Below are 15005 nucleotides of genomic sequence, written 5' to 3' on the forward strand. Positions count from 1 at the left end.
GCAGTTCATAACCCATTAACCAAGGTGTGACTCCCAACTGTAAAGAAATTATTGGTATGAGACAAGTATGAGGGAAGACAGCACCATGGGAATAAAAGTGTTTGTTCTATATGTATCCCATCCTTGTTCCATCAAAGAGTTTCTAGTCCTGTAAGAATGTGCAAACTTCCCGGATTGGCCCCAGTTAGGATCTAATCAAGAAAACATAAACTATTCTTTGTTTTTCAACAATAATAATTATCACAGGTGGTTAATTAACATAGATCTATTAGGTGTATGTGGTTTAATGCATTAGTACCTCCTTTGAAGACTTTTGCATGATTCTATGATATTTTGCTGAATCGATATTAGGGGGTGAAAGTTGGTCGTCTTCCTCTGAGATAATGTAATGCTTGTACATTTGGGAATGACAGAAACGTTTTTTAAAAATTGCTTTTGTTATTTCTTGAATAATTTGCCACATATATTATGATAAATATCCACAGAATGTATACATGCCTACATTTACCAAGGATATTCTATCATATATGTATATAATCTAACAGCTTTAATGAGGATATTTTGATCTATTTGTAGAAATTGGAAAGACTCTAGAAATAAACCAATCTAAAGAATCCCAATTTTAAAATTAAGAAATTCAGAATTTATTTTTTTAAGATTTTATTTATTTATTCATGAACGACAGAGAGAGAGAGAGAGAGAGAGAAGGAGGCAGAAGCGGGGAGAAGTAGGCTCCTGATGAAGCTCAGAGCCTGATGCAGGGCTCTATCTCAGGACTCTGGGATCATGACCTGAGCCAAAGGCAGACATTTAACGGACTGAGTCACTCAGGCACCCCGGAATTTCTTTCTTTTCTTAAGATTTTATTTATTTATTCATGAGAGACAGAGAGAGAGAGAGAGAGAGAGAGAGAGATTGAGAGAGAGGGGCAGAGACACAGGCAGAGGGAGAAGCAGGCCCCATGCGGGGAGCCTGATGTGGACCTCGATCCTGGGATTCCAGGACCACAGACATTCAGCCGCGGAGCCATACCAGGCGTCTCCAGAATTTCTTTTAAATGTTTAACTAATGTGTTCTTGACTTTCATGATATCTCTTTGTCAAAATATATATGCGTTTTCACATACACACTCACACATATGCAGACAAGCTTTAAGAGGACAAAGGAATTAAAATATGTAAAATAAAGCAAAAAATATTTCCACTCTTAATCCCCAAATATCTCCAATATATTCTATCATCACATGTTATCAATTTGAAAATACATATTTCAATATATATTTATATAAATACATGATTTATATGTAAATATAAATATATGTTAATATGCAGTATATATTCAAATTATGAATAATGTCTAGAAAATATTTTTAATTCTTTTAATTTTGTAATTGCAACATACAATGTACATATGAATAAATAAATATGACACAAGAAATTACATGTTTCACTTTTAATATAGGTAGAATTTTCACAAGAAATTGAAATATACTTCTCAAAGTTGAACAATAAAGTAAGTAATAAATTACTATTAAAATGTATGCAATTTAAGTGACTTAAATGTCACAATTTTTTACTTAGGAATTCAGGTATTTTACTTGTCTTAAGCAAATAGTATTATGAAATATTTAATAAAGTAAGAAAATCTTGTTCAAGTACCAATCTTTTAAAAATATATTGGATTATATTTTTTATTAATTATACCTATAGTTTCTACTTTTTATTTGCCTTAGGTTTATTATTCTAAATTTATCTAAATTCTAATATAAATTTTTACTCAGTAAAAAGTACTGTTATTTTTGAAATTCTGTTACATTATAGTCAACCATTGACTAAGTCTTACTTAGTGGGTTTATAGACTGTTTTTCTACACATTTTTCCTACAGTATGAATGGAATCATTGCTGACTTCCTATGCATATAAGAATTGAATTTCTTCAAATAAACCTTATGTTTCTTTTGTGCCCACAGAGACATCTGGATACTCATCAGAAGTGTAAAAACCCCAACTAGAAGAAAAAAGAAATAAGTATCCTTTCTTATTTCTATGATGCATAGAAAGTTACATTTAAAAAACTATCATATTTAGCTCTTAAAATATTTCTCAATTGTTGCATACTTCTGAATCAATTTTCTTTACTTATATTCATTGCCTAGCATAATATATATTCAACCACTTTCATTGCATGGTTGAATAAACATAGAAAGTACATAGCAGAGATCCAAATAAATTCACATTTTTTTATATCCCACTGCTACAAAGTATTTCCAAATAAAGAATTTTTATCTCTTTGAATTTTTCAGTAATAGTTTTCTGTATGTATATAATATACATCTACACAGACATATGGCAAACCACATTAATTATGATTTTAAAATTTTATACAGTGGAACAAATAATGGATGAGATGATTGTAATGGTTGTAACACATATCTTTTCCAATACATGCAGCTGATTGCAATTTAACTCTCTTATGTGTGTTAAAATGCCCAGCATTTAAGATTACACACTTATGCTCCTAGTCTTCCCTTCAGAGACATTATGAGCACTTGAAGGACACAGCAATACACGTCTGCATTTATGCATAACAGAGTTTCAAGTGAAGTGCATTATTACCATTACTTTTTATTAATAAATTCTTGTTGTTTAATATGTTTGGGCTACTTTTTCTAGGTTGGATTAAGCCATGATTACCTAGAGATTTTTGTTTCATTATATTTTAAAACTGCTAAAAATATCCAAAATAAAAAATAAAAATAGAAGCATAAAATCCTTTTGCAAAAATGCCAGACTTTACCGCTATAAAAACTTGTTCTCAGAAACCGCTTTTCCTAAAGGTGCATTTACCTAAATATGAAATAACCTAGGTCTTACCTGGCAGTGTTTGTGTCATGACTGTGAAACTAATCCATGATCCAATCTGTTAGGTTAAAGAATAAATTAATAAATACCATTTGTGATATTACAAGGTAATATGAAAGCTTAAAAGACAGTAAGAAAACTATAGGTAGAAATAAATTTCTCCCAATAATAATTTTGTTTTTAAATATGATAGTCATAAACAATCCCACAAACAGCATCATATTCATAAAACAAAATGGAGCATATTGTTCCAAAAACTGTAATGATAAAAAAAAAACAGAATTCTGAAACATCTCAAGATATTTGATATGGAGATTGTAAAGTTTTCTTTAAAAATAAATATATGTAAAAATATTCATTTTTGCAGGGAAAATTGTGGTTGAATGTTCCAATTTCCTATGCCTATAACTTGAATTGAAATATATATCATAATTTATAACTCTGTGCCAAATCTACAGATAAAACATGTATATAATTATATATATTAAACTATAATATATGTAAATACATAAACATGCATTTAGTATATCATATAATAAAGTGTAATTATTTATAGGCATAAATAGCATACCTCATAGGTGTAGTTAGGACATGAAACCAGGAAAAACATCCATGTGAAGGGGTTATAATTTGGACTTGGAAAACAGGCATTAATTCCTTTTAGAAAGAAGAGTAAAGTATCAGTGATGCTACATATTGCAAATTTAATCATATATGTATAAATATAATTCTAAATTCTCTAGAACAACTTATACTACATAAAATGTCATAATGTATTTATAGAAACGTATTTCCCAAATTACTTAGAAAAATCCCAGTTTCAAATATTATGACCTTTTGACTCAGAATACCTGTCATTTTTTATGTCTACAGCTATATTGCTATAAAATTACAGAATATACCATGATAATCAGTTCTTTAAAATTTAATATGTAAATATTATTTTGCATAATATTTGCAGTTGAATTGCATACTCAAATCAGTAAATGTGCCTTAACAATTGCATGCCTTTTCTCTTTTAGTTTCAAATAAGATGTTTTTGGTTGAGATTATTAAATACTTCAAACCTCCCTTTCTATTTAATTAGCGAAAATCCAAAGGGAATTTTACAAGGATGTTATTTATATTAAGAAAGTGTGAAAATCTCTCAATAGAGGATTGCAGTGAGTATCAGCATAGTTAATATTCAGAAATACCACATAAATTATTTCTGCTCAGCAAGCATGATTGTTATTTACAGTTTTCATTATACTTAGCATATTGTCACTTGATTTTTGTGATTTTTTGCCTTTCAATTTCTTTCAAGAAATATTTTAGATAACAAATTTATAATGATTTCAAGTTGAACTTTGAGCAGTGACATTTGTAAAAGTAAATATGAATTATAAAATCACTGTTTATTCTCCATAGCAAGTTTAATCAGATAACACATCAGCTAATCTCTTTTAGTTATAATTCTACAGTCATAATGAAATGTCAGTATGCTGCTTTCAGAACTGTAACTATTGCTAAAATATCAAAGTAAAAAAATATATTAGGTACTGTGCAGATTTCATGTACTGTTCATTTCAAGATAAGGGTAAATACATATGCCATTTAATATTTCAGATTGTCTTGATAACATACATGCAAATGCCTTTGTGTAATATCCATATATTCATCAAAAGAAAAGTGATTGTTATAGAATCTGAATTTCAGAGGTGGAAGATGCACGCAAGATAATCTGGGTTAAATCTAGTTTATGACTGTTCAGCCTCTAGTGTTAGTGGAATGTTCAAGGATCCACAAATGCACACTTCTTCCAGATGTAGTCTATAGATTTAATAACCAATATGTCTCGGACCCTGAAAATGTATATAGATATTGTCTTGTGTATCTATTTTCTGTTAATTTTAAGATGTAAGCCTGGATGTTACTAATTTAATACTTACATTGCGATGAAATGCTTTCTCAATCTATAGTTACTATATATAATAGAGCTTCTATTACATAAAAGTCAGAAGATTTTTTACATTGCAATAGTGCACCACCCAGATTCTTCTTTAGGTAGAAGAGTTTATTCTACAGCTTCAGGGATAGCTGCTGGCAGAAAACTTTCAATTCTCAGCATCCCTATGAAGATTGTCTGGCAGAAGGGAGCAACCTTGTGCCCAAAGTCACATTCATTCTTTGGTGTAGCTTTAATCAAATATTTGATCAATATGGTAAATTGATGACTCAACTCAGAATAACATTGATTGATCATCCCAGCTTTAGAATGCCCCATAGGTTCACCTGAGACTGCCCTTGAAACTATAAGACTCTCAATTTTCTCTCCAAACATGACTTAGTTTTTCCTCATTCATAAAATCACTCTCTAACAGACCTCCTGAATGCTAATATCCACCTTAGCATCTGCATCCTAGAAAACTGAACTGACAGTAGCTGCCACCAGGAATGGCCCAAAAAGCAGATAATGGAATGGCATTTTAAAGTTGAATGACCAACTGAAAAGCCTGCAATGAGTGCTCCCATCATTGACGGTAGATCCCAAACAGATACCTGCTGGTACAAGAGTAGCTGTGCAAATATAAAGCCTTTTTACCAGTGGTGTGCTGATATTCTATACTGGTGGAAAGGAATGCTTTATTTGGTCCAATGGAATTAAGTGGTGACTGCTATCAGTACGCAAGGTAGCTAAAAACTGAAATTGACAATTGGCAATTAAAATCCAACTGCAACAGAGGGCCTCATCACAGAAGCTCTAATCTCTTGGAATGGGAGAAACACAGAAAAAGCTGAACACCAGTCCAAAGACTTACTTGCAATAGTAGTCATGCTCAAAACAAAACAAAACAAAACTCCAATCAAACTAGGTCTGCTAAGTCAAGGTTGGTATTCACAAAATCTTGGTATAGATTCCCATGAACCAAGAGCCTGATGAAGGGGTCATTTTATTAAAAGCCAGCATAACCTCTTGCTTAAAGGCAATACATATGCCACTATGTTGCAAGAAATTCTGTTCTAGGATCTTCTCTATGTCTTCTCTTAACTTCTATGCTATAGGGTAGGCTTACAGAACAATATAATCTACCTGAGGTTGTTCTGGATCTGGTAAGGGAGAAAAAGGATTATTCCCCAATGGACCTATGGAACCCAGCTAGCAAATCATATGAGAATATACATGTGATTGGATTCAGAGAATGCTTGATAAGAAAGGAAAAATATAAAATTGGACAAGGATAGGTTTATGCTGGAGCAGTCTTCTGGGATATAGGAGTTAATGTTCTGCTAAAATGGTACAGACAACTAACATGCACCTAGAAGCATGAGCACAGTAAATGAGGAAGAAATTTTAGAATCCCCATGGCAGGCAGGGGGGAAATATGTCAAATGGCTTAGAAAAGTGGGGATCCTAGATTAGATAGTCTAAATAAGGCTGAAAAGGGAAGGCTCTTTTCCATGGAAGAAAAGTTTTTCTCATGTTCCATATCCCCATGTTCTTTCCCATGTTCCACATAATTTACAGGATATACCATTTTCCAAAGCTATAAGGATGTATTAGTGAAAGGGGCACCACCAGCACTAAGATTAGTTTTGTCTTTCTGCAGTTCCAGGCTGAATATAAGGGCTGTCATTTTAGAACTAGGATGGACTAGTAGTGATTGGGATTTAAGTATCCTTCCTTCCCCTTCTCCCAAATCAAAGGCATTTCTAGCTATAGCACTTAATTGTCATAAGCCAGAATGAGTAGTAAAATCAGAAGAGGCTCGATCTACAAAAAGTTACGGCTAGTTAAAAGTAACACAATGTTCCAAAAAGCTAGCTTATGTTTACCCAACAGTGTTATTTCTGAATTTAGAAATAAATTAAGAGATGGCAGTCCAGAGACTTGGGGCAGCTGACAATATAACATTCCTTTCCCAGTTTTTGGATTTTAATCAGCTGTAAGACACTAAACTCATTGATGGAAGAACAAACTGGGGGACCTCAGGAAGGAAGACTCTGCAATGCCAAGACAAGTATCCAGGAAAATTTTACCCCCAAGATGAGGATCCAGGTAGGGGATCTTGGGTAGCTGGCTCAATTTCTGAAGCATCTCTTGATTTCAGCTTAGGTCATGATCTCAGTGTTGTGAGACCAAGCCCCACACTGGGCTCCACTTTGCATATGGAGCCTGCTTAAGATTCACTCTCCCTCTCCCTCTGCCCCTCCACATTCCCTTTCTTAAAAAAAAAATAAGAATAAGGTTATGACAATAGGTAATCCCTGAGACATTAAATGTGCATGTTGAGGGTAAAAGGAATCTAACAGTTTGTGGAGGAGAAAATTAGTGCACATCCGTTGTTATACTGAGACCATGTACAGTGGTAAAGGCTGTGTACGTACTCTCCCACTAGCATGTCTCTTTTACATTTCCCCCAGAAAGAGAGGCACTCTGGCAACCTGACGGAGTTATTACCAGAAAGTTTACAAAGAAGTGGATCTGTGAAACCTAAGGAAGAGACTGATGCGTGCTGAGATATGATGTCAAGATCCCCATCAAGTATGATGGACTTCATCCATAACTGATGGGACTACTGGTAGCAGGAAGTTTTCAACTCCAGACCCTCCAAGAGGATGGCCTTGACTAAAGACAGCTGTTTTATACTCAGTCATTCACATTTCCCAGAGAGATTTACACTCAAGTAACCTTATTTCTAGTCATTCCAACACAAGACAACTCAGGTAAGTTATCCTAGCTTCAGATACCCCTGTAGAATTAACCAAGGTCACTCGTGAGACAACATCACAGTCTAATTTCCTACTTAGCAAAATTCTCCTTCCCTCCTTCTTTTCTGTATTTTGTAATAAACTTCTTTTAAACTTATTCTATATCAAACTGTGTCTCCTGGGGAACATGTTTTGCAACACCTTATTTAAATAATAAATATTAAATGGTCCCCTATACATAATTTATGACTAAAGCACATCTAAGAAACAGATGTTGCTACAAGGATCAATTAACACATATTGGGGAGTAAAAAACCAGGAACAGTAGAAACTTTTTAAAAGCCAACAAAGGAACTGATAGTTTAAAAAGGAGTTTATGTAAGAAAAAAAGAATGCACTGTATGTATAGAAATCTAAAATTCATGATAAGGAAAAGTAGATCTACTAAGAAAAGGTCTGATACCTGACAGATCAGAACACTGAATATGAAGAACTGAAATGAGATGAAATGATTTGTAAGTAGTGAGACTAGAAGGTTTTCATCTTAGGAAGCACTACTTCCATGAAAGTATCGGAGAGCAGCTCATGAGGAATACATTGACTGGGGGCTTAGGGGAGAAGGAAAAGAAGGAAACATTTCTTTGGAATTGTGGCATTTAGAAAAAAAGAGTGTTTAAAGAATCAAAAGACACAATAAAATAACCCTCCTTCCTTCCAGAACACACTTTAGAGACTCCACTTCAAGCACACCATCCGTAAAAATATTTATTATTTCTCTTTTAGGACAACCCATACACTTAAAAATGAACATAAGTCGATTGGCATTCATATAAGCCTTCTATGTAAGAAAAATAGAAAGCTATTTTTTCCATGCTGATAAAAATACCCCCTAAAAGATAATTGAAAAATTTTAACAGAATCTGCCTACACAGAAGCATTTACAGATACAGAGAACATAGCCATTAAGAATTCCAAAACTCAAAATAGATTTGGCCAAAACAGGAAGAAAAAATTGATGAAAAGTGATTATATTCAAGAAAAAAATTGTAGTAAAAGGAGAAAAGTCATCTCAGTAATATAGACATTTCAATTTGCCTATGGAATGTTTAATAGAATAGGGGATATTAAGATGAAGAAAAACAGCCAAAAACAAATAAAAAGCTAAAAATAGAAAGTAATAGATATATAAGAAATAAAAATATTATATATATAAATATATATATATATATATATAATTTAACCCCTTGATACAGTCAACAATGCAAGAAAACAAATTTTAAACCATAAGAAAACTTTATGGAAGTTAAAAAAAAAAAAAAAAGACATGAATCAACCTACTGGAAGATTACATCATGTTTCTGGAAAATTGACCTGAAATTATGAAGTCTAAGACATACCCCACAGAATTAATAGACTTAGTGATAAAGAAAAAGTCTTTGAGTCTCAAGATTAAAAGACCAAGTCAATTAATAAAGAAGAGAAGATTAGATTGGCATCCGGTTTCTCAAGAGCAACATATAAGCAAGATAAAGGATAGAATAAACACTAAAGAAAAAAAGTCTTTTTCTCATGAACAATCCAAAGGCCTGTTTGACTTCAGAAACATGATTTAAAATTTTCATTTTCAAATCATGATACCATAATCCAAGTACATGAAGAAACTTGAGCAAGATGACACAGAGGTTCATAGTCAAAACTAAAATTAGTGATATTCATAACTTTGGCAATATTAGTATTTTTACAGAGTTGTATTGTGTTTCTACACTAAAAGTTTTACAGTTGGGTTTCAAATACAGCCAAAGAGAACTCAGTAAATCTATTAATTTGGATCACTTAAAAATGGCATCCAACCACTCTATTTTTTAATAAAGATTTTATTTATTTATTTATTTATTTATTTATTTATTTATTTATTATTTATTTATTTATATGAGAGAGAGAGAAAGAACTAGCAAGACAGAGCATGAGAAGGGAAGAGAGGGAGAAGTAAACTCCCCAGGAGCTGGGAGCCCAACATGGGGCTCCATCCCAGGGCCCTGGGGTCATGAACTGAGCTGAATGCAGACCCTTGACTGAACAACCCAGGCACCCCTCAGCCACTCTACACTAATGTAAAAGCAGACAATAAGCCACAATAGTACTGTCATTATTCTCTTAATATTTTTCAACAAGAGAAGGTACAAATATTTTCAAATCATGTTATCTATCTATCATCTATCTATCATCTATCTAGCTATCTCTCTCTCTCTCTCTCTCTATCATCTTTATATAGTCATCAATTTAGCTAACAGCTAAATTCTAAGTGTCCTCCTAGGCATTACTGTTTCTAAGCTTTGAATTTGCCAAAGATCGCTTTTATTAGAAAAAGTTTCAGTCACTTGAAATATAGTGGGATTACATAAATTATTATGCAAATTAGATTAAGATTGGGAGTCAAGCTAAGAAATTGACATTAATCACTGGATTTTATACTCCCTTACTTCTTAATCATCTGTTTTTCACATATTTAAGTGAGATTGTCATTTGATTTAGGGGGGCATGTGCATTTTATTTTAGAGAAACCATTATTAGAAAATATGATTTAGTTCAAATATTTTAAAAACTTAGTCATACAGGGGCTAGAATTGGGGCATATTGTCTTAAAAGTTTCCAACTATTGCTTTAAAAATGTTTGCTAAAGTCTTTTTTAAAAATAACTAACATTAAAAAATAATAAATAATAAAAATAATTAACATTGTTTAGAGAAGAAAAAAAGAGACTAACCTGTATGATTGGGATGAGCCAAGATCACATTGATGAAATGATTTCCAGCTTCACAAATCTGTAAAACATTTTAAACTTTTCAGTGTGATCAACATATTCCTCTTTAAAAATTATATTCTATAGATTTACCAACATTCATGTAAGATATTAATCTCAAGTTCCAAGAGATATATTATCACTCTAATTGTAAGGAGAAGGAAGCTTGTATCATAACAATGAAGAAGCTGTTGTAGACATATTGAATTAACCTAATGGATCACTCTGAGTTAGAAACTTTGAAGGTATTATCGATCCTTTTTTTTTTTTTTTGAAGACTTTATGTATTTGTGGGAGAGATAGCAAAGCAAGAGAGAGAGTAGGAGATGAGGGAAGGGACAAAGGGAGAGGGAGAAGCAGACCCCCGCTGAGCAGGAGGTCAGTGCTGGGCTGGATCCCAAAACCCTGAGATGTGACCTGAGCTGAAGGCACATACTTGACTGACTGAGACACCCAGGTGCCCCTATTGATCCGTTTTGATAACTAAGTTCAAATTCCCTTGTTAAAAATCAGGTTGTGCTGATTATATGCTTTGCACTTGATTAGTAGGTAAGTTTCCATGCCATGAAGAGACAAGTCATGTCAGAGGAGATAAGCTTGGCATAGGTTTACACATCCTAAATTTATTAGCACAGGAGCAACCCTACCACTACAAGGATGATTGCATGATTCCCCCCAACCCCCCGCCCCAGTTTCAACTCAGTTTAGAAAACTTATTGTAGTCAGTACTGTCCTGCAAAGACACTTGCTGATTGTCTGTCATCTGACCCCTTGATCATGTACACTGCCCTAGCCATCCTAGTGAATAGGTCACTGTGACCCCCCTAAGAAACTAACATCTCTGGGAATGAGGTTAAAATTGTTCCCAAATTGCAACATGGATCCTCACAAGTTAGTACCCCTTCCTTTGTTACCTATATGCTTTACCTGATTTCTTAAAGAGATTTTATTTATTTATTAGAAAAAGAGAGAGAGAGAGAACATGAGCAGGGTGAGAGAGGGGAGGGATGGATGGAGAGGGAGAAGCAGATGCTCAGCTGAGCAGGGAGCCCACAGTGGGGCTCCATCCCAGGATTCCAGGATCATGACCTGAGTTAAAGGCAGAGGCTTAACTGACTGACCCACGCAGGCACCCCATTATATGTTTTATCTGATTAACACAAAGTATGTATTCAACATTTAAATACTATTTTGTTAATAACAGATTGTTATCCAAAACCATTTGGTTTAAAGTCATCCAAATTTTCACTATAATATATCCCATAAATTGAGCATGTTTTTAACTCAGTATCCTTAATGCTAATAATCTCTTCAAATATACCTGATTTTGTTCTTTTCAAAAATTTCTCTATGGATTTCTTCAGATATAATAGTTTTGTAACTGTAGAAGAGGTTCCTAGTTTCTCAAGTTGTCACTAGGAATAAAAGCTGAATTTTACATTTTCAGATAATAATTTTATAGTTGAACTTATTTCTAGGTGAATGTGGTTAAGACTATGAGCCATTGTTGGATGAATCTATGTTCAAATGCCTCATCTTTTAACTTACTTTCTAGAGATTACATGGCTAAGACATATGAAAGTCCATTTCTTCCCCTAAATGCTAATATTACTTCCTGTCTTATGATGGTTATTTTAGGATGATTAAATGAAATCAAGTGTCTGACATATGAATTACCCAATAAAACTATGATAATTTTAGTTACCAATGTCATTAATTAAAAACTTCTTCAGAGAATTTTCCTACACTGATTAATCTCACTTCTCTAAATTTCTATCTCACACAATGGTAGCACTACAAAACACATAATTACTAAATTAATAATTTGTTATATTTGTTTGGTCTTCACATATATTGCTCATCTTTCAGGCAAATGGCATGTCATACTTATTTTTCATCACTCACAGTGCCAAACACCAAATGGGATATATGATAAAAATACTTATTAATAAGCAAATTAACTTACCAAATCTTTGTGAACAAATTAGATGTTAGAAACTATGGGTTTTCTTCTGGTAAAACATAATCACTTTATGATTATCAGGATTTTAAATTCATTCAAACATCAAAATATTTTCTCCTTCCTACTTTCCACAATACAACTATATCTGAACAACTACTTTTCACAACACAACTATATATAGGCCATGAAAAAGAGCATTTAAGCTTTATTAAGACCACTAGCTATATCCCATAATTTATCATTAGGTGCCCCTTCCCTCCAACCCCCAAATAAACCACATAATGTACTGAAATAAGAAATATGAGAGAAGGGGATAAAAAAGGTGGGAAATAATCCAACTTTTCCATCTATCCACCTACAGTTGAAATGCCTATCTATATGCATTGTAGGAGTGGAGAGAAAAAATCAGCTATATCTATACTATATCCTTAGAAATACTTAGTTTATCATCAACTTAGCAAATCTGTAATGGATTTTAAGGATCTATTTTCAATGCTCACATTAAGCACTGGCTCTAAAACTCTGAAGAATGAATGTGTCCAGTATAGGTTAATTGACCTAGATAAAAGTGGTTGATATAATTTCCTCTTCTGTCAGAGCTGAGTAAGATTAGAAAATTCAGTCAGTGCCGTAAAACTCAATATATGGTTCTCTCGTTGAATAAAATTTCAGAAGCACATTCAGTGTGAAACCCTGGAACATTTCCCAGCATGACTTACACATTTCTATTGGGTTGATTCTTCTTTAAATTAGAAATCTTCATTTAGCATATTACATGTTAACACAACAACTTCATAAATAAAGTTTGAGAAAGTTATCATTAAGGTTTGATTTTTACATTGCTTACATGTTAAATCATCTTATATAGTAAACATGCAGATGTATAGCAGATGCCCAACTTGTAAAGATCCATTTTTATATAATTTCTGTATGGTTCTTTCTTGTAAGATTCAGCAAGCAAATGTTCTCTACTTATATAAGTGAAGACAATGTGTCTATGGAATAAAATCTAAACACTCAAATACAGAATTTGTAGACATCCAAAAGGCTCTCATTTTGTCTTAGTAAAATTCTTTTGGTTTCCACAGTAAAGATAAGTAATCTTTATTTTGTAATCTGATAGTGTTTTATAGGAATGAAAATTATCTATATTATTTCTGTATATATCTATTTTCCCTAAAGTTTTATACATGTTATCATTAATCATTATTTATAATTTGACATAAGTTTATAATTTGAGCAATGTAATGGTCATTTTATTAATATAATTAAAAATTGAATCTGCTAGAATGTTTCTAACACTAATAATCAGATTTGTTTTGAATTTCAGCTATTTTAATTTTCTCTATTTCTAATGATAATTATTATCATGTCATGTCTTATTTATTTTATGTAATATATCAAGAATAAGAAAAATCTTCAATCACTATATAATTATGGAAAATTTCATCGTGATCTGTATCAACTATTATAATCTTGAGAAGTTAGTCTCTAAAGGATAAAACATATTTGCATAGACCTGCTATTTAATAATATAGGCCGATATTACACTCTTTCAGCATCATAAGTTTTATATTGGACTTATGATAACATATCACTATGATAACATTATAAAAATTTATTCTAAAAAAATAAAAATAAAAAAAATAAAAATTTATTCTAATTCCCAATCTTGATTTTTTAAAATTAGGAAACCCATTAATAGACATTTCAATAAAAAGATAACATGCATTATGTTCCAGAATATATATGTCTAATATATTCATTATAGGTTTATCAGAAAAAAATATAGTAACCAATACTTTTATTCATAAGACTTTATTTTTTAAGCAGTTTAAAGTTGACAGCAAAATCAAGGGGAAGGTACAGGGATTTTTTTATATACCCCCGTGCTCCTGCACATGCATAACTTCTCCCATTATCCATGTCCCCCACCAGCATGGTATGTTAGTCACAACTGATAAACATACATTGACACATTATAAACACCCAAAGTCCACAATCTACATTACAGTTCACTCTTGGCATTGTGCATTCTGAGCTTGGACAAATGTATAACGGCACATATCCATCATTATAGTAGCATACAGAGTATTTCCACCATCCTCTTCTTCCTCTCTCCCCAACCCTTGCCAACCACCAGTCTCATTACTGTTTCCAGTTTTGCATTTCTCAGAAATTCATCTATTTGGAATCAAACAGTATTCAGTCTGAAAGGGCTTCTTTTACTGAATAGTATTCTTTTCAGTTTTCCTGGTGTCTTCTCATGGCTTGATAACTCATTACCCTTTAGCATGGAATAGTATTCCATTATCTGGATGGATCAGTTTATCCATTCAGCTACTTTGAGACATCTTAATTGCTTCCAAGTTTTGGCAATTATTTTTTATTTTTTATTTTTTTAAAGATTTTATTTATTCATGAGAGGCACAGAGAGAGACAGACAGAGGCAGAGACACAGGCAGAGGGAGAAGCAGGCCCCATGCAGGGAGCCTGATGTGAGACTCGATCCTGGGTCTCCAGGATCAGGCCCTGGGCTGAAGGCGGCACCAAACCGCTGGGCCATCGGGGCTGCCCAGTTTCGGCAATTATGAATAAAACTGTTGCAAACATCCTTTGTAGGGTCCTGTGTAGACATAAGTTTCTAATTCCTTTGGATAAATATCCAGGAGCACAATTGCTGGATAGT

General features: G+C 32.9%; 1 protein-coding gene across 3 annotated transcripts in view; it reads right to left on the reverse strand.

Annotated features, from left to right (window-relative positions):
* Nucleotides 1–15005, reverse strand: part of TECRL (trans-2,3-enoyl-CoA reductase like) — a 112583-nt gene that overhangs the window by 16096 nt on the left and 81482 nt on the right. For 2 of the 3 annotated variants that reach the window (XM_025435660.3, XM_049092997.1), the window contains exons 9-11: nt 10318–10375; nt 3433–3518; nt 2874–2919 (exon numbers count right to left, since the gene is read on the reverse strand). In XM_025435660.3, the coding sequence (XP_025291445.1) occupies nt 2874–2919; nt 3433–3518; nt 10318–10375 (190 nt within the window). Of the gene's footprint in view, nt 1–881; nt 2008–2873; nt 2920–3432; nt 3519–10317; nt 10376–15005 lie in introns of those variants that run through there. The other variant, XM_025435659.3, reaches the window with a different exon arrangement.

Source organism: Canis lupus, chromosome 13 (assembly GCF_003254725.2).
Source record: "Canis lupus dingo isolate Sandy chromosome 13, ASM325472v2, whole genome shotgun sequence".
In the NCBI taxonomy this organism is placed as follows: Eukaryota; Metazoa; Chordata; class Mammalia; order Carnivora; family Canidae; genus Canis; species Canis lupus.